The 25,733-nt window shown below is 36.4% G+C and overlaps 3 protein-coding genes across 5 annotated transcripts in view; all 3 read right to left on the bottom strand.

The window, feature by feature from the left end:
- Positions 1-699: 699 nt before the first annotated feature.
- On the bottom strand, positions 700-3,876 carry LOC132051598 (transcription factor bHLH51-like). 2 transcript variants are annotated; one of them, XM_059442739.1, is made up of 2 exons: positions 3,136-3,876; positions 700-2,869 (listed from the first exon to the last, which is right to left on the bottom strand). In XM_059442739.1, exons 1-2 carry the CDS (start codon positions 3,376-3,378, stop codon positions 2,381-2,383), a joined length of 732 nt encoding a protein of 243 aa, XP_059298722.1. In that variant the 5' UTR covers positions 3,379-3,876; the 3' UTR covers positions 700-2,380. The 2 variants fall into 2 exon arrangements, with proteins under 2 accessions (XP_059298722.1, XP_059298723.1); XM_059442740.1 differs by having other exon boundaries at positions 702-2,866; positions 3,136-3,867.
- A 1,444-nt stretch (positions 3,877-5,320) lies between these two features.
- Positions 5,321-9,161, bottom strand: LOC132051597 (uncharacterized). Of its 2 annotated transcripts, none has more exons than XM_059442737.1 (2): positions 8,938-9,161; positions 5,321-6,272 (listed from the first exon to the last, which is right to left on the bottom strand). In XM_059442737.1, exons 1-2 carry the CDS (start codon positions 8,977-8,979, stop codon positions 5,571-5,573), a joined length of 744 nt encoding a protein of 247 aa, XP_059298720.1. In that variant the 5' UTR covers positions 8,980-9,161; the 3' UTR covers positions 5,321-5,570. The 2 variants fall into 2 exon arrangements, with proteins under 2 accessions (XP_059298720.1, XP_059298721.1); XM_059442738.1 differs by having other exon boundaries at positions 5,321-6,266.
- Positions 9,162-23,566: 14,405 nt separating this feature from the next.
- Positions 23,567-25,733, bottom strand: part of LOC132053765 (clathrin heavy chain 1-like) — a 12,414-nt gene continuing 10,247 nt past the window's right edge. Inside the window, exons 24-28 of the mRNA XM_059445868.1 lie at positions 25,496-25,666; positions 25,225-25,410; positions 24,860-24,982; positions 24,272-24,382; positions 23,567-24,151 (exon numbers count right to left, since the gene is read on the bottom strand). Of these exons, the coding sequence (XP_059301851.1) occupies positions 24,008-24,151; positions 24,272-24,382; positions 24,860-24,982; positions 25,225-25,410; positions 25,496-25,666 (735 nt within the window). The 3' untranslated portion in view covers positions 23,567-24,007. The remainder of the gene's footprint in view (positions 24,152-24,271; positions 24,383-24,859; positions 24,983-25,224; positions 25,411-25,495; positions 25,667-25,733) is intronic.

Genomic DNA, 25,733 nt, shown 5'->3' with positions numbered 1-25,733 from the left:
AGATGTTCGGGTGAGCCACTAGCCGGTCCAGCATTCCGAATCGCTTCTTATGTACTCTGTCTATTCTACTCTTACGAACAGTGTTTACTATTTTGGAGTCTGTATGTCTTTTCAATTCTTGTATCTTGATGTAGAAGCTCTTGTACCATGTAAGATCAGATTTTGGGAATTTTATTTATAAAAGTCTTGTTTTGTCACTTGTTTATGTCATTATGATTTAGATTATGCTTCTAATTATTTTAATTCCTCACCTACTTCCTGAAATGAGGTAAATGATTTGGGAATGGTACGCCTACCAGAGGGAATAGTGTAGGTGCCACCACGACTGCGATTTGGGTCAGACAATCTTTCTTTCCTCCAAGAAATCGGATTCCATTTAATTCTTTATTATTCGTGCACACCAGAGGCCACATAATTTAATTAACGGGGCTTCCTATTATGGAATTAATTTGAAATATCTGAATTAACTCTACCATAATAAATTGTGAATTATTCCACTAAAAATTTGTAATTGCACTCCTCAGTTTAATTTCGAAATCTTTCATTAAATCTTATTTAACTGTCCATGTTAAGATTACAGATACCAATCATCTAAATTAAATTACTGACAATTTAATTCATTAACTAATTACATTCTGCTTAACTTATTTCATGTGACGGATACAAAATCCACATGCAGGGTTTTCACATGAAAACTTATAAGCATCTATAAGGGGGTATCATTAATTTCAAAGCCGAGACATGAATTCTATCAACTAATTATTATTTCACAAATGCTAATTGTTAATATCCAACCTATCAGTATACATTGACTCACAATAGAGTCGTACCTCTTGATAAGTCAAAATAATGAATAAATCACATTGATCATAATAATTATATCAAGATTAAGAGTATAAATACATTTAATGAACTAGAGAAGTTGTTTTATATATTCAGTACAAAAACACTCATCTCTACTTGGTTCATTCAATACATACAAAATGTACTAGAACAAGAAGTCGGAACTATACCGTTCCCATAATGAAGATGAATTATATTTAATTTTGTGCTACAATCATACCGATGGCTTTCTCCAATTTCCATCTTATATTGTGAATATAAACTTTATACTTATAAGAACTAATGATTTAATCTTTCTTGTATAAGATAAACTCTATACATTAAATCATCTACTATATAAGTGAAGGACACACATACGAATATATGCTCTATTTAAATTTTTATTAAAAATTGAATAAATAATTTTTCTATAATAAATACTACTATATCCAAATACATGGTTAATAGCATATATCCCAACAATCTCCCACATAGACTTTTAACCATGATAATTATTAGAATATAGCATATCAAACACATGGTTAATGGTATATACCCCCAACAATTCCAAGGACCACCGCGACAACTGGCCTATTTCAGACGAAGAAACAACTATCCAGACCAAATGTGTCCAATTACCAGAACATTAGTGGCCTAATGCGAAATAAAACAAACTTCTACTTTAAACCTATTGGGACTTAAATGAACAATTGCAAAAGCTAATAATCACTCGGCCTATAACAACTTTAACGGCTATGTACTCCTATGCAACTTTTATCATTAAATACGTTATACTAGACCTATCTGGAAATACGAAAATTAATTAAATAAAATGATTTTGTTGAATCAAACTTTTCTTACTTTAAAAGTTTTAGACCCTTTATGGTTCTTCTTGCATTCTAATATCAACTTAATTTATTATGTCTTTCCTTGCAAACCCATGAATAATTGGTCATTATTTTGCATAATAGCAAAACAAGTCACATCAGGTGGAAAGAAACACTGAAGCACAGCAACACCAGGGTCCAAAATCGCATTGAAAATCTATGTCAATTCAAGAGACTTTTCACTTGCCAATAAGATTCTGTTCATGCCAAATGACATGATACTTTCCCCAGCAAAGAACATGCAGAACCAGGGGCCATAAAATTTGGGCTATAGATTTTTATTACTAAATAAAAAGAATTTAACTCTATACATAGACAGTGCAAAGACGGTGTAATTTAACATGTTTGTAGCAAGTTATCCACCTTATAATTTTTAGAGTTTAATTAATATTACGGCAATGTAAATAATTTTTACATCGTGATCATGTCATCTTTATCTGTTGTAACAGGTAACATATTTTACTTTTAATATTTCAAATCCCACATTTTAAGAAACATACCTGTAGATTTTTTTGGATGAACTGATAGTGTAATAAATGCTTACATTGACTGTGTACAAAACTTAAACTCTCATTTTTAAGGTAACTAGTTCCACTTATTCCGAGTTATCACCTACAGTTATGTTAAAAAGTAACCTGATAGTATAAAAGTTACACTCATAAAGTAGGAAATTAAGAAACCTGAGGCGGCAAGAAGAACCTCTGCCTCTTGCTTTTAGTTCTATAGTGGGATGTAGAGGGGAATATAGCAATTCTAGAGAGGACTACTCTGAGAGACTGTTTGAGAGAATTCATGCAAACATCTTTTGCAAAGTTGTCACTGTGACAAAGCAGAAAAATACCCTTAATTCTGCCACCCAAAGTAGTTATATCAGCCTCTATAATTGTTAGTTTCAGGTTCTTAATCCCCCGCTGTAGCTCTGAGAATAATTCAGGCCGATCATCGCAACAAAAAGAGGCCTTAAGAATCACACTATTATCCTTCCTCTTGCTTGTGCTCGTGCTTGCGGGCCCTTTGTTTTCTTCCTCATTTAAATGCTCAATTATTACTTCATCAATGTCTGTTGGAGTGTTCAACACTTTGCTGATTTCTGTTGTTTTTCCTTTCAGATCCTTAACATGATCAACTACACTTCCTAATAGAGCTGCCTTATCCATCTGCTAGAAAGAGGGGTCAGGGTCATTTTGTAATCATGTAAAAGGAATTGAGTTTAACTGTTATAGTGTTAAAAAAAAAAAAAAAATGCACCATCCAATCACCTAAAGGATAACCACATGTAACCGTTCATAAAAATGGGATTATTGACCTAGAAAATAAGGCCAGTAACCAAGTTACCTGCTAAAACTAGTTAAAATTTACTGATATTTTAAAAATTCTTTATACCGTCAGTGTATAAAAGTTAAATTTCTGACGGTGTATGTTTTACCTTTTCAGAAGTGGGAATGAGTTTTCTGAGAGTAGAAAGCTGAGCATTAATTCTGTCTCTGCGCCTTTTTTCAGCTTCACTGTGGCTCCTAGAAGCACTTGCAGTTCCCCCTTGGAAGGATTCAGGGTAATTTTGAAGATGGAAGGAGGTAATATTAGGAACTTGTGGGAGTGAAAAAAGTGAATCTTGATTGAGATCAGCAATTTGAGGCCAATAGTCTGACCAAAAGGAATTGTCCATCATGTCCTATATCTTTCTTTCCTTCTCAATCTAATGAAATTGATATATCTCGTGTTTTAAAGAACACAAATGAAGTTGGATGTCACTGTTTGTGCACTTTGTAGCTACGCGTGATGTTCAAGGACTGATGCTGGTTGGTGTGATGTCTAATGTAACTTTTAATTGGTCATGTGGAAATCTTTATTGGATTTATCAATTATGACACTGTCATTTCAAGAAGACAAAATTTTCCTGAGTTCCCTTAACAAACAGAAATCTTTGATAGATATAGGATCTTAAATGTCGAGAAGGCATTTACACTTCTAGCTCAGTATGTAGACAAAGAACATGGCCATTTGCTGGTTCACCTGCTGCTGATTTGGATTTGATTTTGTAATAGCAAATAAACCCATACATAGACTCAAGTTGCGGTGAAATTAGAATTTGAAGTTATGATTTCGGCTTTTATACGCGTGTTAGTTTTTTTTCTTAATACCTGTATATAGGATTCAAGCTAGGCGCACTGAGTTCTGTTGAACCAGATGTATCTGGTCCAGATCCACTATGAGAATCCCATAAATGGCTTTTCCATTGATGGATAAGTATAAAGCAAAACGTCATGATTAATTTACTATTAATGGATAAGTTTATATCAACTTCATGACTAATTTGCCATTAGTGGATAAGTATAAACCACAACGTCAAAGATTAATTTTGAAGATTGTCAACCAGACATGATGAAGGATTAGATGTTTTTCTATAGTCAAGCTTAAATTGATTAAATATTTCCCTTGATGCTGAAATATCCAAAACAAAGATTAATCATTACAGTAGAGGTGAAGGATACTGCTATCATTGAAACTCTCTTTTCTCCTACTTCATAGGCTAGAAGTCCATAATTTTGATGTATAGAGTTGTTCACTTTACTTCATGAAGTATATCCGATCATGATGGACCAAAGTATTCGATACATGTATTAGTAGGAGGTAACACATAAGTGGACACAAGTGACACCACTGTTACATACGTTTGATTAGAACTGTCCTTGCACGAGAGGACCAAAGAGCTTCATTCACAACCACCCAGCCTGTTGTAACTTCAACAATAAAGAGGGTTTAAAAGATTGATAAGACAAGCAATCTACCATTTCCCCTTCCAGCTTAACCTCTGTTTATCTTATAGAATGTGTGGTCTTCGTATCTCCCTTATATTTTTCCTCCAAATTTTTGGTAGTTACTTCAAGTGCTGCTGCAATTTGCTATATTCCCTCCGTTTCAATTTATGTGAACCCATTTGACTGGGCATGGAGTTTGAGAAAGTACAGAAAACTTTTTAACTTGTGGTGTTAAATGATTTACATATATTTTGTGTGGCTATAAATCATTGCATAAAGGTAAATTATTTCCAAATATAGAAAGAGGTTATTCTTTTTGGCATAGATTAATAAGAAAATAGGTTCACATAAATTGAAACAGAGGGAGTATTATTTTCTGTTTCCCCTTTTCTCTTTTCTAGGTCCCATCGTTTCAATTATCTTGCATTCTTACAGCATTGCCGGTGTCACAGAGAATGTGGCGTAAATTGATACAAAATCTGTAGAGATACTAAAGTACAACAGCTCCAATAGGGGGTGTCTCAAACAGGATCAAACACAAACTGGATGCTCATGCAAGGAAAATTTGTCAGCTTAATATTGGAAAAATGGCGTACGCAAAGCGAATTATCAAAATCAAAGTGGAACAAAGATTATGATCAGAAACTACAAATACCAAAGGGAAAAATAGGTTTTTAGTTGACATAATGATCTTTATTCTATCTTGTAAAACGTTAATCCAACCATAAAGATGCTTGAAAATTATCATGAATGTGCAGACATTCAGTTGGTATACACTACAAGCGCATGACACTTGAACAAGCAAAGATACTGTAAATTTAACTTGATGAATCAACAATCATAGACCAAATATAAGGCAATAAGACAGTTCCATAATATATTGTTGAAGAGCTACACTTTTGTATTCAACTATACGGCATCCCTACCCACCTGAGATCTTCGGATTCAAAAGAACTTTAAACTAGCGCCAAAAGTACAATTCTCAGCTAGAAAGCATTTGTTGTACACAAAACTCTGCTCATCTCGGGTGCTTGTGGATGGCTAGACCAGTACCATGTCCCGAAAACCCAAGAAGGGAACCAGCCTATCATGAACATCTACCTCAGTAATCGTTAAAATGGATAGCACCAACTTTCCACACAAGGTATGTTGTAGCAAACATAATTGTGCTGATGAATACAAATGAAAATACCACAAGGAAGACATCAAATCCTCCTGGAAACTCAAAAGTCCAGCCTGGTTTTGGCATCCCTCTTTTGCTATCATCGAACAAATTTGTAGGCGCCTCTGGAAGTCCAGGTCTCTTTTTCCCCTTCTCACTTTCTCGTAGGGCCTCAATTAGTTTGCTTCCAAGCTGAGGTTTAGAGGAGACCTTTGATTCATTGTACCGGCTGAGAACCCTAGCTGCCCTAAGTTTCTCTCTTGCTGTCAATGGAGATCTCTTTAAGGTTGGTTTTGGACTGGAGGAAGATGCTTCCTGTTCCAAGTTTGTGGAATTTACGGATCCGTTTGGAACTTTGGATTCTTGCACAGCCAATCTAGTTTGATCACTGGACTGCACTTCACCCTCTGCTTTTGAAGATTCAGTAGGTGTAATAGCTTCAGAGTTTGTGCTTTTAGCATTTCCAGAATCCTTATCACTAACTTCTGTTTCAAGACTATCACTTTTAGCAACTAAAAGAAAGAATTTCTCCCTAGTAACTGGCATGCATCTTCTTAACCCTGGCATCTGAAAGGAAGATGGGAAGTATGGAACCTTCTGCATTGGGGCACTCCTAGAGAGATGCCAGTAGTTGGCCTGCAGCTTTCATTGAGAAGAAACAAATAAATCGCGGTGGTAAAGTAACACCATATTCATGAATCAAGAGAATTGTGAGCATAACTCTCCACCTAGATAAAAACGGAAACCCTTAATCACAAACCACTTAGAGGTCACTATATGCCATATCTATTCTGCTCCCTTTTGTCTTAGGATAAATTAAACTGCAGCTAGGGATTCCATAAATACCACAACATCTCCCAAACTGTCATACAATCTCTAACCAAAAAGTAGAAAGACTCATGTCATATATCGGACCTCATGTAAGTGTGTCAATGACGATTGCTCTTAACCCCGGCTAGTTAGTATTGCCTATATGGACATTTCGCTTCATTGTATATTGCTATTTACTAAGCTTACATGGATTCCTACAAATTATATTTAATTGGAGACAACTTCCAGTCAGGTGATTACAGCTTTCTCTTCTTGTTTGTTCTCTATATGTGGTACTTGAACAAACTATCCGATGCAATCATTTTCAATCTTTGCTTGATCTCACATCTCCTAGCATCTAACTTTTTATGATACCTAACTTGTGGAAATATTGGGCCTTAGGGGCCCAACATTCGCTCCAATATAATATTGTTGGCTCCCCAGTCACCACCATTATATGAAACTATCCTTTCTCTTTGATAAGGCCCTCCTATCGCACACAACTCTTATCCAACACTCCATTTCAACCAACCTATTTTAATTTTGTGTTGAATCTTCATCACATTATTCTCCTCAGAGACTTGAGCGTAGATATCAGAAATATTAGTGTTTAGGCATCACAACATAATCTAATATCACCTGAACCTCATTCTTCTGACGTTGGCTAAACATGCGGTGCATATATTTTATCTTACTTATATTAAAATTCTTACTCTATGTATTGCTTCTCCACAGTTCAACTTACTCTCTGCTAGTGTCATCAACACAACATTGTCTACGAATAGCTAACACTATATTATTGGTCGGCTAATCCATAACTATGGTAGAGAAAAGGTATAGAGTCTAGCAGTTCTTGGTGTAAAACCACAGATACGGAAAACTCTTATATATCTCCTCCCCTTGTTCTTACACGTGTGATGGATCCTGATACATCCTTTACAAAATTTGTGTATATTGATGGGAATTCATTTATTCTCCAGCACCCAAGAAAGAACTTATCTTGACATTTTATCAAATGTTGTACCTCAATGAATGTCACATGGAGATAACTGATTCTTTCATTGTAAACTTTCTTCATTTTCTGAAGAAGAATATAGCCTCCACTGTGGATTTAAACGACATAAATCCAAATTTGGTTTTCTATGACTTTTATAGTGCCCAAAAGCTATCACTTTTCCAATATTTAGTCCTATGAGACTCATTAGGTTAATACCAGACAGTTCGTACAACTATAAATAGATCATTTGTTCTCATATATCGAAACAAGGTACTTAGTACTTATTTGGCATCTTTTAACTACTAATATAACTTTGAATAGCTTGATAAACCGTATTTATCCTGGCTATCCAAGGCATTCACAAACCTGTATAGGAATACCATATGGACCACAAGTTTGTCTAATCCTCATATTCATAGCATTTACCAGTTCGGCAAATCTAATTTTACGAGTACAGCAAGGTTCCTCTCTTAAACGAACGCACAATCTTTAAAGTTATCCTCATGATTTGAGTTAAATAATCGATCAAAATAGCCTCTCCGTCTCTCTTCGATTTCACTATCTCATGTCAAAGCTTATCGACAATTGTCTTTAACAAACTTAAGTTGATTTAAGTCTTTACCTCTCTTTTCTGTTTTCTCTTAAATGTGCCAGTTTATGAATTTCTTTCCCCTTCTCGGGTTCGTAACTTTTGGTAAAAGAATCACCTAGGACTTTACCTTAGGCTTTTCTAACATCTTTTTTATCTTCATTCTTAGCTCTCTTATGCTTTTGGAAAGTTTCTGCATCTTCAACTTTCAGTAACTTCCTGTAACACTCTCTTTTTACTTTAAAAGCTCTTTGCACCTCCTTATTCCACCACTGTGATTCGTCTGGTCGAGAAATTAGGCCTTTAGACACATCTAGAACTTCATCTATACTTTCTTAATGTAAGTGGTCATTTCCTTCCGCTGAGCATCTGCTTCTGCTCCAGACTTTAATAACTCGTCATTAAACACTACCCCCTCTGTCCCAATTTATGTCGCACACCTTCCTTTTTATTCTAGCTCAAAAAGAATGACACCTTTCTATAATTAGAAACAACTTAACTTTAAAATTCCCCTTTTAGGTTTGTTTTAGACCACAAATTTCAGAAGTCATTCTTTTCTTTCTTAAACTTGGTGTCTAGTCAAACGATGCCACATAAATTGGGACGGAGGGAATATTTGATTTGTGTTGTTTAGTGCCTACCACCCAATTCTCTCTATTTTCGCCTGCTCCTTCACAGCACTTGATTAGAAATTCCATTTAACAAGTGTAGTATCATGACAATATCTAAGGGATCCTAATCTATTACTTACACATTAAGGAAAATAAATTCTTGTTTCTACTCCCTCTGTAAGTTGATGAAACCCAAAAACAGCAAAGCAATGAAGCGTTAGAAGGAAATCATAAAAGAGAATGATTAGAACAAATAAAGGGGTCTAAGTAATTACAAGGGAAAATGAAAAGATAACATACAGTTGAGTGAAAGCCCATAACAGAATTCAAAGAAGTAGCCATATATGGACTCCCTCTTTATTGTGTGTTCAAAAAGAGTTAAGACCCAACCATGAAATCTTGGAGGCTATAAAGTTAAACTGAAGCCTTGGAGATGATGCAAAGAAAATTTAACACTTTGCCTTTCAGTTTCCAAAATGAATGGTGCTCGTCGGGAGCTGTAATTATCCTCCAATATATATTTTCCCAAAGGGATCCATCTACTTAGCTCAGTTATATTGGTCAGGGGCAGGGGTGTCAAATTGGCGGTTGGACTAACTTTGGGCATGGGGTATACATCTGTTTAAAAGTTACTTTGGTGGATTAGGGCTGAAATTAGCTAAAAAGCACATCATAACTCATTTTGCCTAATTTTTATTAAGTTTTAGTTTCTTTATTTGTTATTTTAAAAAGTTTTGGTACCTACTCCTTCTGTCCAATTTATGTGATATTTTTCGCTTTTCGATATTCAAACTGCATGAACTTTGACAAATGTATTAATGAGATGTACTTTTTCATAAAATTGATATGAGTTTTCATGTAGTTTTCGCATATATAAATACTAATCTTAAAATATTGAGTTAATCTAATCCAATTTAGGTTCATAATTTAGTGTATTGGCTCCCGAGAACGAAAAGTATCACATAAATTGAGAGAGCGAATAATAAAATTATTATTTTTCTTTACTATGACTATAATAACATATCAAAAAAAAATATCTTGTTGAAAATATTTTGACAAGATTTTTCATACTCAATTAGGGCAAAATATCAGCCCAATTTTTTATGGGCTGAACTGATAAATGGGCGGGTCAATAGTCTGCCCAAATATGGACAAATTAAGCAGATCATGTTTTCATGAGCTAATGTTGTCACTCCTAATTTGGGGTACTTATTACCTATATACAGCGTATATTTTAGCCTACCATTAGTTTTGGCAAGCAAAAGCCAAAAAAAATCAGAATTGTGGTTCGATTCGATATTTACGCTTAACGATTCAGCTTACAAGTTATCGATTTTTAAATATACTAATCCGCTAATCTAATTGATAAGATCTCGATTGGTTCGATCTGAATTAATGATTATTGGTCGGCTTATCTGTTAATCAACGAGCTATATCAAACTACTTCTCGCCTAAAATAAAATGTTAAAACTGTAATCAAATTTTGTCTCTAAAGAAGCTAAGCAAAAGTAAATGTTCAGCACATTGTATGTAGAATGGAGAATACTTGAACAATATCAGTAGCTAAAGAACTTCAATTTATCAACTTCACACATGTGGAGATATTTGATCAATAAAAGTTGACGCAAGAAAATTGTTCCTGCAGCATTTGGAACATCAAGCAAACAGAATGTAAAGTGAGAAACTGCTATGCTTCAAGCAAATAGTTTGTCACAACCCATTTTACTAGGCCGTGCGGGCACCTATCATTCCCACCGCGATAGGCGAACCCTTATCCCAATATAACCAATTTAAGTAAAGGGGGAAGAAATAAATATAAAATAAGTCTCAAATCATCCATATAAGATAAAGTGCGGAAATACTAAATACGAACTCATAGATCTGGTCTAATTCATACAAGAGCACTAACTAAATACTACAAGTCTGAAAGATGATAAAGTCTCATAATACAACTGTCTCGAAATAAGAGTAAGACAAGTAGGTAAAGGAAAGAACATCCGGGCAGCGGCCGTCATCGTGCTCACCCTGGAATGATTCGACAACAGCCTCGTCAATCAGCCACGAGGGAAGGAGTGAAACCTCTCTAATACTCTGCATCCATAAAAGAATGCAGCAAGCGTAGGTCAGTACAAAACAACGGTACTGGTAGGTATCATCGGCCAACTAAGTATAACTAACATAATTCAAACAATAAAGCAAGATAGGCAGATAAATCGACAAGTATAACCCAACATAATCAGCACCAAGTACACGTCATCACCTAAATAGAGCATCTAAACCCAATTGTACCAAGTCTCAATATATCCAATTCGAAACCAACATCACAAGTAAAACACCAAATCATCTCAATATAAGCCATGATGCAATGCAATGCAATAATGTATGAATGCAATGCAATGCCATGCAATGTTGTGTACACATGTACTCTAGACGAAAATATCGACATCTCGGTAGCACAACCCAAAGTGACTCACGAAGTCTAAGAGCCACCCGTCCCGGATCTTTTCCCGAGGGGGTTCTCACCGGTACCACCCTGGGAGACCCGCAGAGACCATGCACTCACTCAATCCACGATTCCAGAATGAACATCGGATATCGGACTCTGACGTCACTCAAGTAAAAAGAGTTTTCATCAAGTATCAATTCACCCAATCCACGATTCCAAGACGAACATCGGATATCGGACTCTTACGTCACTCAAGTAAAAATCGAGCCCAGCTCATCACAGTGTTTCATCAAGTATCAACAGTGTATCACGAATGGATGAGAATGTGTGCAATGCATGTATCAACATCAATAATTTGATCAATATCACAAGTACCAACATGGGTACGCCAAAAATATAATCAATGTCACAAGTACCGACATAGGTACGCCAATAATTTAAGCAATGTCACAAGTACCAACATGGGTACTCCAATAACATATCAAAGTCACAAGTACCAACATGGGTACACCAATAATATATGTGTCACAAGTACCAACATAGGTACGCCAACAATATCGAAAGACTACACAAGTCATACAGAACTCTGTCTTTGTATCGACATCAAGCTGTAAGATACTACAATATCACAATCAAGATAGACAACAGATTCCAATATCTACTAACAACACGTGGCATCAAGCCAACACAATAGAACAATCAAGTCACAACACAACGGGGTGGCTAGCCCCAATCAAGCAACAGGGCCCAACCTAAGACAATATCCATCCCAACTTCATATCCGAAGGTTTACATGCTGTCTCTGATAATATAATCTAAATATATGCTTCGTTACATAAAGTCTCACCAAGGGTAAGCCATAACCTACCTGGATGGCCGAACCGCAAACACCAACTACTCATTCCTTTGCCTTGCCCTTCCGCTGAACCTCAGAATCAAAAGTAGTCTAAACATATTTGAAATCTAGATTAGAAATCACGAAGAACGATACTAATATTGCTATCATTCAATTTAGGTCAAATCCGACCCTAGAATTTGGGGAAACGGGCTCACAAGGTGAAAACAGGAAATTCAGAAGCAAATTATCAAATTAAGCACAAGGTGATCATAACCCAACCACTAATTGCTGATTTAACTCATGAAATCCTCTAATTTCGAAATTGAAGCAAAACCCCCAAATTTGGGCATAAACCCTAACCCTTTGATTCAAGAATTCAACACTAATAATGGGATATAAATGATTAACAACCTTAGATTCATCATAATCTTGCATAAACTCCATCAAAACTAGGGGTGTCAATAGTTTTCTAAAAACTGACTTAATCGACCGAACTGTACCGTACCGAACCGATTTTTAGATTTCTTTTAATAAAACCGACGATTTTTACATAAATTTAGAACCGTACCGAATAATTAGGTGGGTTTTTAATTTTACAAAAAGAAACCGAAAAAAAACCCGAACCTTACCGAATAAGTTTATATGTGTAAAATATATTCTATATTAAATTTAAATATAATAAAATATTAAAATCTTGGCCTTGGATTAGGGATGATGAAAACGACTATAAGTCAGCAAAATAATTAACATCTAAAGTTCCAACGCTTAACCTTTTTTTTTTTTTACTACTACGCTTAACTTTTTTTTAACTACTTCTTTCGAAATTAAATTAGTTCTAGCATCTCGAGTAGTAACTATCTTGTAAGATACAAGGTATTCCAATGAACTTGGATAGAAACCTACAAAGTATTAGATATCTTTCCTCTAGTGTGATTTTAAATATCTCTTAGTGGATACTTAACCTTAGTAGATATAGTTCTTGAGTCCCATCTTGATTGATTCCTCCCCCCCCCCCCCCTCGTGTGATCTAATCTATACTTCTGGTCTTTGTTCAACATTCTTTTACACTACCGTAAAATAGTGGAATCAATTTTTATTCATGTCGTCTTTCATGTTTTCTTATCGTATCTAAACTTTCATCAGTGAATATAACATGATGTTCTTTTTTAAATAAAAAAACCCAAAAATTACTCAACCCGAAACGTACCAATACCAAAGAGAAACCGAGATGATGGGACGGTTTCAAAAAGTTTAATTTTGGTTCTACAAAATGAAATAACCGAAAAATTGGTATGGTATAAATTTTATGAAATAACCGTCCGAACGGTACCATTGACCCCCCTAATCAAAACCCACTTTTAATCTTCCATTACTAAGGGCTAACAAGGAAAGAGGAATCATTAAGATGATTAAGAACAATGAAATAGCAAGAAGGTTAGGAGAGCTTACCACCAATAATCCTCTAGAAATGTTCCCAATATGAACCACTTTCGGATAACAATGAATGAAAAGACTTGGGGTTTTATATCATTTAAATACCTCAGTCACTGCCTGATCACCGCTTTCGCCGTCACTCAAACCGCTTCAGCGGAGCCGCTTAAGCGGTCCCTTGATCGCTTCAGCGGTCCTTTGACCGCTTCAGCTGTCAAGCCCAATTGGCTTGGACCGCTCCAGCGGTACAGCTGCTGCGATGCTGGTGCCGCCAAAGTGGGCATGAAACACCAGAACTCCACCCAAGTTTCACAATTCAATTCAATTTTCCGACTAATTTTCGAAGCCATCTGCTCACATACTACACACATAGACATACATAAAAATACACTACGAACGCGCTCGTGGCCTCGGAATTCCTAACGGAGGTCTTGTTGACCGAGTCAATCCCTGATACCTTAATTCTAATTTCCTAACCCAAGTCCTAAAATGCATCCGAGTGTATTGGAAAACCAACCATATATACACACAAGTTCTGAACGACCATCCGGACCTCTCGGAATTGATGATTTTTCGAAGAACGTCCGTTTACCCAAAAGTCAACTTTGGGTTAACTCTTTTTCACTTTAAGCCCGTGTTTCACAAAAAGTTGTCCGAATTCGATCTAGACACCTCGGGAAGCGTGCCAATTGTTCCCTCAGGTCAAATATGAGCTAACCAAGCTCGAAAAAAGGCAAAAATGCCAGAAAGACTATAACGACCAAACGGGTTGTTACATCAGATAGTAATTGAACCGTCGCTCGTCCTCGAGCGGAGAAGAGAAAGAAGCGGGAAATACCTGAATCAGTGAACAACTGGGGATATCGGCCACGCATGTCAGACTTCTCCTTACAGGAAAGATTCTCCCCGAACAAAACTGAACCCCAACGGATGATGCAGAAACCACCAAAACGGTACTTCTCCAACACAGAAACATGGAAAACCAAATGAACATTCAACAGATCTGGTGAAAAACTAATTCATAGAACAAGGGTCCAACAACCGGTAGTCTCAAACAGGCCAAAGCACCTCGGCTCACTTACTAGTCACAATTCTCTAAACTTAGCTCAACCTCCAATCCTCATGTCCCCGTATTTGAATTTCTATCGTAACTGATACTCGAATAAACGAATTGCTTGCTTGAATACTCTGATTGATAAAACCGTAACTCTGAACGTGATCAATAGACCCCACAAACACTTTCTCAAACCAACGCAATCCTCTGAAACATGGTCACAAACCATGGTCCATTCTGAACCGATAAAATACTCTAGTTCTGCTAACTCTTCCTCCTATATCTTCTAAAGCCGTTACTCGCACCGTGATTTCTTAGAAACACATGGATATACAAAAGACAAGCCCGAAACTATGACTTACTCTTTCTAGAAATGAATTCTCGATTCATTTGAATTCTCTATGCAATTCCATCAAAACTGACCTCACTGACAGTCAACTTGGCTAGTTCCAAGTCTTCTAAACCTTCAAATCAACAGGAACCATACCACTAAATATCTCATCGAACAAAGTCCGTCGGAACTCAACTGGTCACTATAAAGACCTCTCAAACAACAGTTCATTCTCAAATCTGTACTAGGCTCATTATATACCGTTATCCTGTCCAAGTAACTATTCTCAGAAAATAGCATCAATTCTACTAGGACATCCTAACAAAGCTCGGTAAGTCTATCTTACCTTGAACCTAAGCCGAAATGCATTGAATCTTTAAATATCTACCTGGAAATATACTTGTAGACCGTTAAGCTTAACTAAAACCATGTTGACCCTGAATGAATGCACAACTCTCGAAAACCACCAATAATCATTAGAACCGACTCCGAGTTTCGAAACCAATCGCAGCCATACCACGCATAACAAATCTTGTCCATCACCTTCAACTCCACAAGTAGAGTCCTATCCCAGTTATCAACTAAGTACCGAAGAACTATACCTTATAAATTCAATCTTCATATTTCTCAACCTTTACCTGATATGCAAATACATATATAACTGAACTTTTCGACGCAAAACCTAAAGCCCCATATAATAATTACATAACCATCAAACCTCTCATAGTACCACCTCGATATGCCCGTAAATCCTTCGAAAGTATCCAATCTTACACTGCCGCTCGAAATCTCACGCAATTACCCCCAAGTCCTTAATAACCAAAAGCTCTTACCCAAACTGTCCCGTCAATATTACTTGCAATCACACTGTATTATCACGAGCAAGGTTCCTCCCGAAAATATAATTCTGGCCCTTGCCTGATAGGGATTCCACAATCCTTTCTCTTAAACTACACTGACTCATTCACTGTGGAATGTTACGAACTTTCCCAATGGTGTACCACCACGCCACTTCTTATAAATCTCAACATGTTGGTTCACTGAATATGCTTATTACTAGCTGCCGATAGCAAACCTCACGGAACTCTATCATGCCACATAGTCCATTCCTATAGATTTCCTTCTTAAGCTCACGCAACAATCACATCTCAATTGGAATATGCAAGAAAGCAACACTACAATCCATACTGACCCAAGAAATCCCCCAAGATGTACCTTTTCTTAATGATCCACAATCATCTATACCCTTTCTCGACTAGTCAATTTCTCAATTTCTAATCAATTCACGATCATCAATACCGTAGTCAGTCCTCAAACCCACTCAATCAAATACAGCATAATCATAAGTTCTGTAAGCTAGCCAAATCAAACCGGGAAATAGGATCATACCACGCACTCTGCACATTAGAGTTTTTCTTAACGCTTACAACTTGAAATTGAATACTCTCTAAACCCAAGTGATGTCACACAATAATCTCACTAATATCCTCATGTATCTCACTGAAGCGTCCTTGCCCGGATTGCTTACTCAATTCCTGAAATGTATACTGAACCTAACTCAGTTAACCCATCATCGTCCATTCTATCATTTTAAGTACCCATGTTTACTAACCCCTTACTCAAATCCTTAACATCACTAGTCCTCAAAGAATCATCTCTTACCTTAATTATCGAATCTGAACATCTCTAACCACTCGCACGCCAATCCTTTTTATTCAATCACATAAGCCGAGTAATAACACCATTAGTAGCGGGATCTAGCCAATTCTTTTAAATAATGAATACAAGGTTCCCAACCTTAGTCCACCACTAATCTATATTAGTCTATGATATAACTGAACATTCCAACTCATCCATAACCCTCTAGCCCACTTTAGACTGTACAATCGCAACAGAATTTTCACATCACCAACTCTTGTTTCAATGATTTCCTTTTTGCTCTTCATCTCGAAGACATCAGTCAACCTCATCGGCCACCCTTTTACTGAAAGTCGTGATATAATGCCCCCGCAACCCAAACACAACTCACATACCCATGCTACCTCACCTCAAGTCTTACGAACCTTAATCTCCTAAACTCGATAGCAAGATGCCTCATTGTAATCCTTCAATTCTCGTATTTCATTCAAATCACTTTTATTACTATCAACCAACAAACACTCAAATCCACTCGATCCTCTAAACTAATCATCCATTTAAGCCTAACAAACTGCAAGCAATATCAATGTTTCTCCTCCCATCTAAGTGAACAACCAATAACTCTTCAAGTCCTACAACCCAATCAGATTTACCGATCAAACGATGTGCCTATTGCATTCACTTAATAACTGAGTAGTCCTTTAACATCAACTAACTTATATCAAGAATAACCTTAGCACCAGTCGCAACCTTGTCCTAACGACCATGCCAGATACCAATTTCTCCCTTTCTAATCTATCGAAAAGTACTCATGCCCAAGATATCCTACAAAGTCTCACTTCGCTACGCGCTTTCCACCAAAGTCTTCCTTCATGTCCTTATGATCAACTTCTTTTCTCTATTACATGCAATCAAAATATGCTTGCCCACATTCGTTGGTCACCACTGAACTTACACTAGTTCTCACATACCAAAGTCTAATACTCTACCATTGTTGAATCGTCGACCGTCGTTGATTTGCCAACGTCACGGACCCCATTATAAAGCCCTGACAAAGCTGAAGTCAAACCGATCATATCATCGAGCAACACACTATTGTTAAGTCATAATTGCACTTTGTCACTTCCGAGCAACCCAGCGCTGAAACATGGAGACCCTGTAACCCTCTGAACTGTCTTCTCATTTCTCATGAACTCTCACAATAAATGAGTCTAATCGTGACTCCACACAATCGAAACCTCAGACCATAGCTAGTTACTGAACTAAATCATGCATCCGAATGAGGATAACACGTCTCGTACCATTCCACAACACGTCATAGACCGACCGTTCAAGTATCAACAGTGTATCATGAATGGATGAGAATGCGTGCAATGCATGTATCAACATCAATAATCTGATTAATATCACAAGTACCAACATGGGTACACCAACAATATAATCAATGTCACAAGTACCGACATGGGTACGCCAATAATTTAAGCAATGTCACAAGTACCAACATGAGTACACCAATAGCATATCAAAGTCACAAGTACCAACATGGGTACGCCAATAATATATGTGTCACAAGTACCAATATGGGTACGCCAACAATATCAGTGAAGACTACACAAGTCATACAGAACTCTGTCTTTGTATCGACATCAAGCTGTAAGATACTACAATATCACAATCAAGATGGACAACAGATTCCAATATCTACTAACAACACGTGGCACCAAGCCAACACAATAGAACAATCAAGTCACAACACAACGAGGTGGCTAGCCCCAATCACGCAACAGGGCCCAACCTAAGACAATATCCATCCCAACTTCACACCCGAAGGTTTACCTGTTATCTCTGACAATATCATCTAGATATATGCTTCGCTACACGAAGTCTCACCAAGGGTAAGTCATAACCTACCTGGATGACCGAACCGCAAACACCAACAACTCATTATTTTGCCTTGCCCTTCCACTAAACCTCAGAACCAAAGTAGTCTAAGCATATTTGAAATCTAGATTAGAAATCATGAAGAACGATAATAATATTGCTATCATTCAATTTAGGTCAAATCCAACCCTAGAATTTGAGAAAACGGGGCTCACAAGGTGAAAACGGAAAATTCAGAAGCAAATTATCAAACTAAGCACTAGGTGATCATAACCCAATCACTAATTGCTGATTTAACTCATGAAATCCTCTAATTTTGAAATTGAAGCAAAACCCCCAAATTTGGGCGTAAACCCTAACCCTTTGATTCAAGAATTCAACACTAATAATGGGATATAAATGATTAACAGCCTTAGATTCATCATAATCTAGCATAAACTCCATGAAAACCCACTTTTAATCTTCCATAATTAAGGGCTAACAAGGAAAGAGGAATCATTAAGATGATTAGGAACAATGAAATAGCAAGAAGGTTAGGAGAGCTTACCACCAAGAATCATCACCAATAATCCTCGAGAAATGCTCCCAATATGAACCACTTTCAGATAACAATGAATTAAAAGACTTGGGGTTTTATATCATTTAAATACCCCGATCATCGCGATCATCGCTTCTGGTCACTACTCGGACTTGACCGTTCAACAGCCGAGCCTTTCCGGCCGGTCCTCGACCGCTTCAGCGGCCAAGCCCAATTGGCTTGGACTGCTCCAGTGGCAGGGTGACCATTCCAGCGGTATCGCCGCTGTGGTGCAGACACCAGAATTCCACCCAAGTTTCACAATTCAATCCGATTTTTTAACTAATTTTCGAGGCCATCTGCTCATATACCACACATATAGATACACATAAAAATACGCTACGAACACGCCCGTGGCCTCAAAATTCCCAACAGAGTTCTCGTTGGCCGAGTCTATCCCCGATACCTTAATTCCAATTTCCCAACTCAAGTCCCAAAATGCATCCGAGTGCATTGGAAAATGAATCAGATATACACACAAGTTCTAAACGACCATCCGGACCTCTCAAAATTGACGGATTTTTGAAGAATGTCCGTTTACTCAAAAGTCAACTTTGGGTCAACCCTTCTTCACTCTAAGCCCATATTTCACAAAAACTTGCTCGAATATGATTTATACACCTCGAGAAGCGTGCCAACCGTTCCCTCTGATCAAAAGTGAGCTAACCAAGCTCGAAAAAGGACGAAAATGCCGGAAAGACTATAACGACCAAATGGGTCGTTACATAGTTCTTCGACACTATCTTCTTTGGAATTACCATATTTCAAATATCTATACAAATTAAAATACAATTAGAATAAGTATTTAAAAGGCGGTTTGGGGTGAGGCGTGAGCCCTGTTGTTTTAGGTATAAGCTTAGGTGTTGGGTGAGTTTTTGTTTGGGAAAAGGACATACAATGGCCAGCAGGCCAAAGTAATCCCACATTTGGCCTACATTTGGGCCTAATACCGTGAGCTAGCCGGTCGGCCCAAACTATTCCCAAGCGTTGCCCGGCCCAACAGTCCAAGAGCCTTTAAAAAAAAGACTTTATGGGGCGACTTTTTTTGTCGCCACTAAAGATCAACTTTTTTTTTTCTTTAGTGACAATTCAAAAAGTCTCCACCAAAGGTTAAAATTCATATTGAGCCTTCAACAAATATTCCAAAACATGTATAATATATGTATACTTATATAGTGATTGAACTTTCAAAAAATATTTCAAAACATCTATAATAGGTGTATATTTATACGTTGATTGAGCCTTCAAAAAATATTTCAAAACACTTTTGTGGCGACTTTAAAAAGGTTTGCTGCAAACTTCCGTTTATTTTCTATCTTCTACTAGGGATTAAAAAAGAAGAACTAAATAAATAAACTAAAGTAACCATCATGAAAAACTTAACAAACTAAATATATCAACTACAAATTAATAAAATTAGTAAGTATACATTAATTATACACTTACCAAACATAAATTATACGTTAATTATACTTTTGTTATACACATATTATATAATAATGATACAGTTTCTATACGTATGATAAATTTTCTATACATATACTGTAATGATACATATTCTATACAACAATGATACAGTTTCTATACGTATATGTATGATATATTTTTTTATACATATGATACACTTTCTATAAAAGAATGATACAGTTTATATACATATGCTGGAATTATATATACACTTTCTATACAAAAATGATACAATTTATATACACTTTCTATACAAGAATGATACATTTTACATACATATGCTGGAATTATATATACACTTTCTATATAAGAATGATACAGTTTATATATTGTATGTATATGATACATTGTCTAGACGTATGATACACTTTCTATACAAGAATGATACAGTTTATAAATAAATTATACAATAATGATACATTTTCTATACTTATGTATGGAATATGTCTAATATGTGAATCATTAGTGTATAATCAATGTATAATATATGTATGATTAGTGAGTATACGTTGATGATATATTTATTATACACAAATTAAACAACAATGATACAAACCTATGATACATTTTCTATAGATATACATTTTTGATACATATGTGAATCATTAGTGTATAATCAACGTATAATGTACATACTAATGTATAATATATGTATGATTAGTGATTATACGCTAATGATACATATTATGTATGGAATATGTATACTGTGTGAATCATTAGTGTATAATCAATGTATAATGTACATACTAATGCATAATATACGTATGATTAGTGAGTATACGTTGATGATGCATTTATTATACACAAATTACACAACAACTATAAAAACCTATGATGCATTTTCTATACATACACGGTAGGGATACATATTCTATACAACAATGATACATTTTTATCCGTATGATACATTTTCTATACATAGTTGATCTTCAGTGGCTTTTACCAAAAAAAAAAAAAAAGATCTTTAGTGGCGACTAAAGCCGCCACAAATAGTCCTTTTTTTTGTTTTTTTGCAGCGGACTTTTAGCGGCGACTTAAAATCTCTCCAAAAAGCCGTGCTGGCTACACTTTGGGTTTGGAGAAACATGGGTCATCCGATGGGAATAGTTTGGGTCGGACGACCCGTTTGTCCTTGGGCAATTCGCAAAATTGCCCTTCTTTTGGGGTGGTCTTTAAATTTTGCCCCTCATATTTGAAATCTTTAAATTTTGCCCTTCGGCTAAAACCCATGGGTTCCAGGTTCGAACCCCCACTCAGTCAAAAATTTTAAAAAAAAATTGTAAGGCAGAGTTTAAATTTCGTTATGTCCCCACCGATATAAACTTGTGAAGGAATTACCAAAGTTATGCCGGACCCGGCATACTTATGCCTTATGGCAGACTTGGCATAAGTATGTCGGGTCCGGCATAACTTTGGTAATTCCTTCACAAGTTTATGCCGGGCCCGGCATACTTATGGGCAAACTTTTAATAGGCAAACTTTTAGTTAAGCCTTAACTAAAAGTCTTTTCCTAGTTATGCTTTATGGGGCAGACTTTTAGTTAAGGCATAACTAAAAGTATGCCCCATAAGGCATAACTTTTCCTTAAGACATAGACTTTGTCTTATAACGCAAATTTTTAGTTATGCCTTAAGGAAAAGTTTCGTCTTATGGGGCATACTTTTAGTTATGCCTTATGGGTCATACTTTTAATTAGTTGTGCCTTAACTAAAAGTCCGCCCCATAAGGCATAACTAAGAAAAGACTTTTAGTTAAGGCTTAACTAAAAGTTTGCTCATAAGTATGCCGGACCCGGCATAAACTTGTTAAGGATTTACCAAAGTTATGCCGGACCCGGCATACTTATGCCAAGTCTGCCCATAAGGCATGAGTATGCCGGGTCCGGCATAACTTTGGTAATTCCTTAACAAGTGTGTGCCTGGTCCGGCATACACGCGACCCAAACCTTGCTTTGCAATTTTTTATTTTTTTTTTAAATTTATGCTTGAGTGGGGGTTCGAACCCAGAACCTCGTGATTTCTGCGTGAACGCTCAGGGTTGCAACACGAACGGCAAAAATTAAAGACCAGCAATATGAGGGGCATAATTTTAAGACCACAAATATGAGGAAAAAAAAGAAAATTTAAAGACCATCCCAAAAGAAGGGCAATCTGCTCAAAAAAATGTTTGTCCTTTTCCCTTTTTGTTTTGGGCGTAAGCCCATAAAATCTCTCCAAATTAGAGTTTAAATTGCTAAATAAATCTTTAATTCAATACCAAAAAATACAAAAATTAGATTTATTAAATTTAAAAAGATTGAAAACTTAAACGTCAAAAGATATTTTTATTTTTAGCCCTAATTTTTATTTTTTCTCTTCGTCTTCTAGAGGTAGTTGGGAAAATGATCAGTTTGCCAATTACAAAGCAAAAATGCTTTATCAATCATTACTTTTCCTGGTTCGGTACTACTAATTGTAGATTCTATCTTCACTTTTCTTTCTTTTCAAGTTCTTTTGCTCTTTCAAGTTAAGTCATAAGTTTCTATTCATTTTTTTTTTTTTTTCGAACTCTCGTTGGTTTGTTTTTTTTTTTTTTTAAGATGAAACAGTTCTAGATATTTTTCGTCAACTGCTAGTTCTGATTAGCATTTTAAGATGAAACGTTCTATATATATATTTCACTTATTCTATATTTTCTTGAATTTTGGTAATTTCTATGTAATTCGACCTCTTTCAATATTTCTTTTATATTAATGTATAAACTATTAATAATTAAAGATTCATAGGGCTCAGCATCCAAAGCTTACACCTCGGCCCGTATCAGGTAAAATGTCTCAATTTATGTCAGCGCCTTTTAAAGCACCGACTAGAAGTCTGGAATACATAGGGATATAAATAAAAATTTAATAACTCTTTAACCCATTAACAGGTAAAACGATAAGAAAAACGATAAAACTATACCCAGCATCGTTAAGACGTTAACTATAAATTTCCAAACCGTTCCCCAATCATTAATGCGATACCTAGTTATAAAATTCATTTTGTTCCACTAATTGTCGATGTTGGATCTGGTTTAAATGAGTTGATTGTTCTGCAGAAAATAAGATATTAGTATAAAATTGTGTACTCATCCTACGGGTACAATGCACGCGCATTCGGTAACTAGTAGCAATAAGAAGCAACAACGTATTGTAACTCCCAAAGCTTTAAAAAATGGAAAATGACTCCGCAAGACTGGGCTGTCCTGGAACAAATGAGAAAAATAGAAGAACAATAAGAATGTGCACATCAACAGACATACATGCAGTTGTCGATACATAAAACGATCCCCAAAATAAAGCATTGAACAATATTTTATCCACAAGATGACGATCCTTGAAATACTTACAGAAGTTCGGAAACTAATCCTTGACGACCACAGAACATAGTACAAACTACAATATAATGCATCTCTACATGGTTATAAGATACTTGTAATATCCTCAATCTGCTGCCTAACTGCAAAAAATAGCCTCTTCAAAAAGAATATTACAAAGGAGATATCAGCACCCTATCAAACACAACATAATGGTTATTTTATCTAGCCTCCATTTGTGCCCATCAGCAATCAACTGCAAACTGAAAGAATTAAGGGAAACAGCCCTAACTCTAACAAAAACGGGGACCGAATTGTGTGCCTCCCTCTTGTAGTGTTTGTTTGTTTACACCAGTATCTGAAGTAACATTGGTTTAGTAGGGACCCATGGGTGGCATACCAAATGGAGGCATTCCCATTCCACCCATTGGAGGTGGCGGGGGTGGAGCAAATCCTCCTCCCATGCCCGGCATTGGTGGAGCAGGCAAAGCCAGAGGCAGCAACTGTGCATACATATTCTGCAAACCAAAAGTGAAGAAGTTTAGCAATGGTTTATTTACACAATCAAACATTAAATGTATGTTCCATAGTAGCAGTAGACTACAAAATTATTGCAATATAGATTACACAATGAATACCTGCTGCTTCATAACGTCCTTCTCTTCATTCTCTTTGGCTTTTGCTTCACTTTGAGCCTCTATTTTGTCTTTTATCAGCTCATCAACCTTGCCAGTATATTCACGAATAAACTACAAGAGAGAGAGAGAGAATCAGAAAATAGTTGCAGATTACACTACATTTCAACAAGCAATAGAAAATCAGAAAACTAAAGCAGATAGCAAAACGATTACCGCAAATGATAGAAGCTACGAGGTAACAATGATATGACATGCAACACAATGAACTATAAACAGGAAATAATCCGAAATAGAGCTCCAGAAGATATTCAATAAGAATATCATGTGAAACACACCCAAGAGGAACACAAAGCCCTTTTCTATTTTTCCGATAAGTACATGGACAAGTTTTCCCAGAGCGAATCAGACATCCTTGCAGCCGTGGCAAGGCTGCAAAGATGCACTAGCATACACATCCATCAGACAAGGCCTATCAAAACTAAGGGGCTAAAAGTCCACAAGGAAAGTGAATGCAAAAGAATTTTCTCCTTGAAAGAAGATAAACAAGCGAGCATATAGACACAGGGTTAGAATGGAAAGTCAGTGTACCTGTAACAGGTAAGGGAATGCAAAGTCGATCATCTTATTCATCCACGCTAGTTCAAGAGCAACATCTGGGCGAATCAAATCATAACAAACAAAGAGGCATGATGCAAAGCATTCTTTCTTTCCCTGCAAGAACACATAGCAAGATTTTGAAGCTTAAATCCATTTTCCATCAATTTCGTATAATATTTAAATTTAACAAATAACTAAAAACTCACAATTTTCAGATATCAGTTATTGCAAGCTAGACAAGCATTAAACAAATGCAATATAAATGTTTGAACTGAATCTTTGGGGTGGGGTGGGGTGGGGGGGGAGAGAGAGAGAGGGAGCATGGTATGGGTGAATCTTTGAAATACCACTGATACCTGTTCAATGAAGTAAACAAGCAACTCTTCAGCAAGTTCACGATCCCCAGATTGTGAGGCAGTCTCCATTGCATCTTTGTAAAGATTATCTTTCTTCGACAGAGCGATGGATTGCTTCCAGCGACCAGCCCTTTTATAGATATAAGCAGCAACACGCCTCATCTCAAGAAGCTCATGTTTCTCTATCTGTTCACTCACACAAGAAAAGTGGAACTGGTATCAGATATCTGATAGATACAGGGGAAGGCAATTTGGTGAAACTATCCTCTACCTTCTGCGCAAGACCAATCTGGTCAAAGTTATCATGCAAATCTACTGATTCACGTAATCTATCATAGTCTTCTTCTTCAACATATATCTCATTAAGGGCCTCGTTTACAGCAGAAACATTGTTACTTTGAACAGCAATCATGTAAGGCTTCACTAGGCGAAGATGACCAGCCTGTTATCCATCCCAGAAGAAAAAAAAAAAAAAAAGGAGAAAAGGAAGGTATTAACATCAAACAATC

The sequence above is a fragment of the Lycium ferocissimum genome, chromosome 4 (genome assembly GCF_029784015.1).
Source record: "Lycium ferocissimum isolate CSIRO_LF1 chromosome 4, AGI_CSIRO_Lferr_CH_V1, whole genome shotgun sequence".
NCBI lineage: Eukaryota > Viridiplantae > Streptophyta > Magnoliopsida > Solanales > Solanaceae > Lycium > Lycium ferocissimum.
The sequence above is the reverse complement of the archived record's forward strand: the minus strand, read 5'-3'. Positions and strand labels throughout refer to the sequence as shown.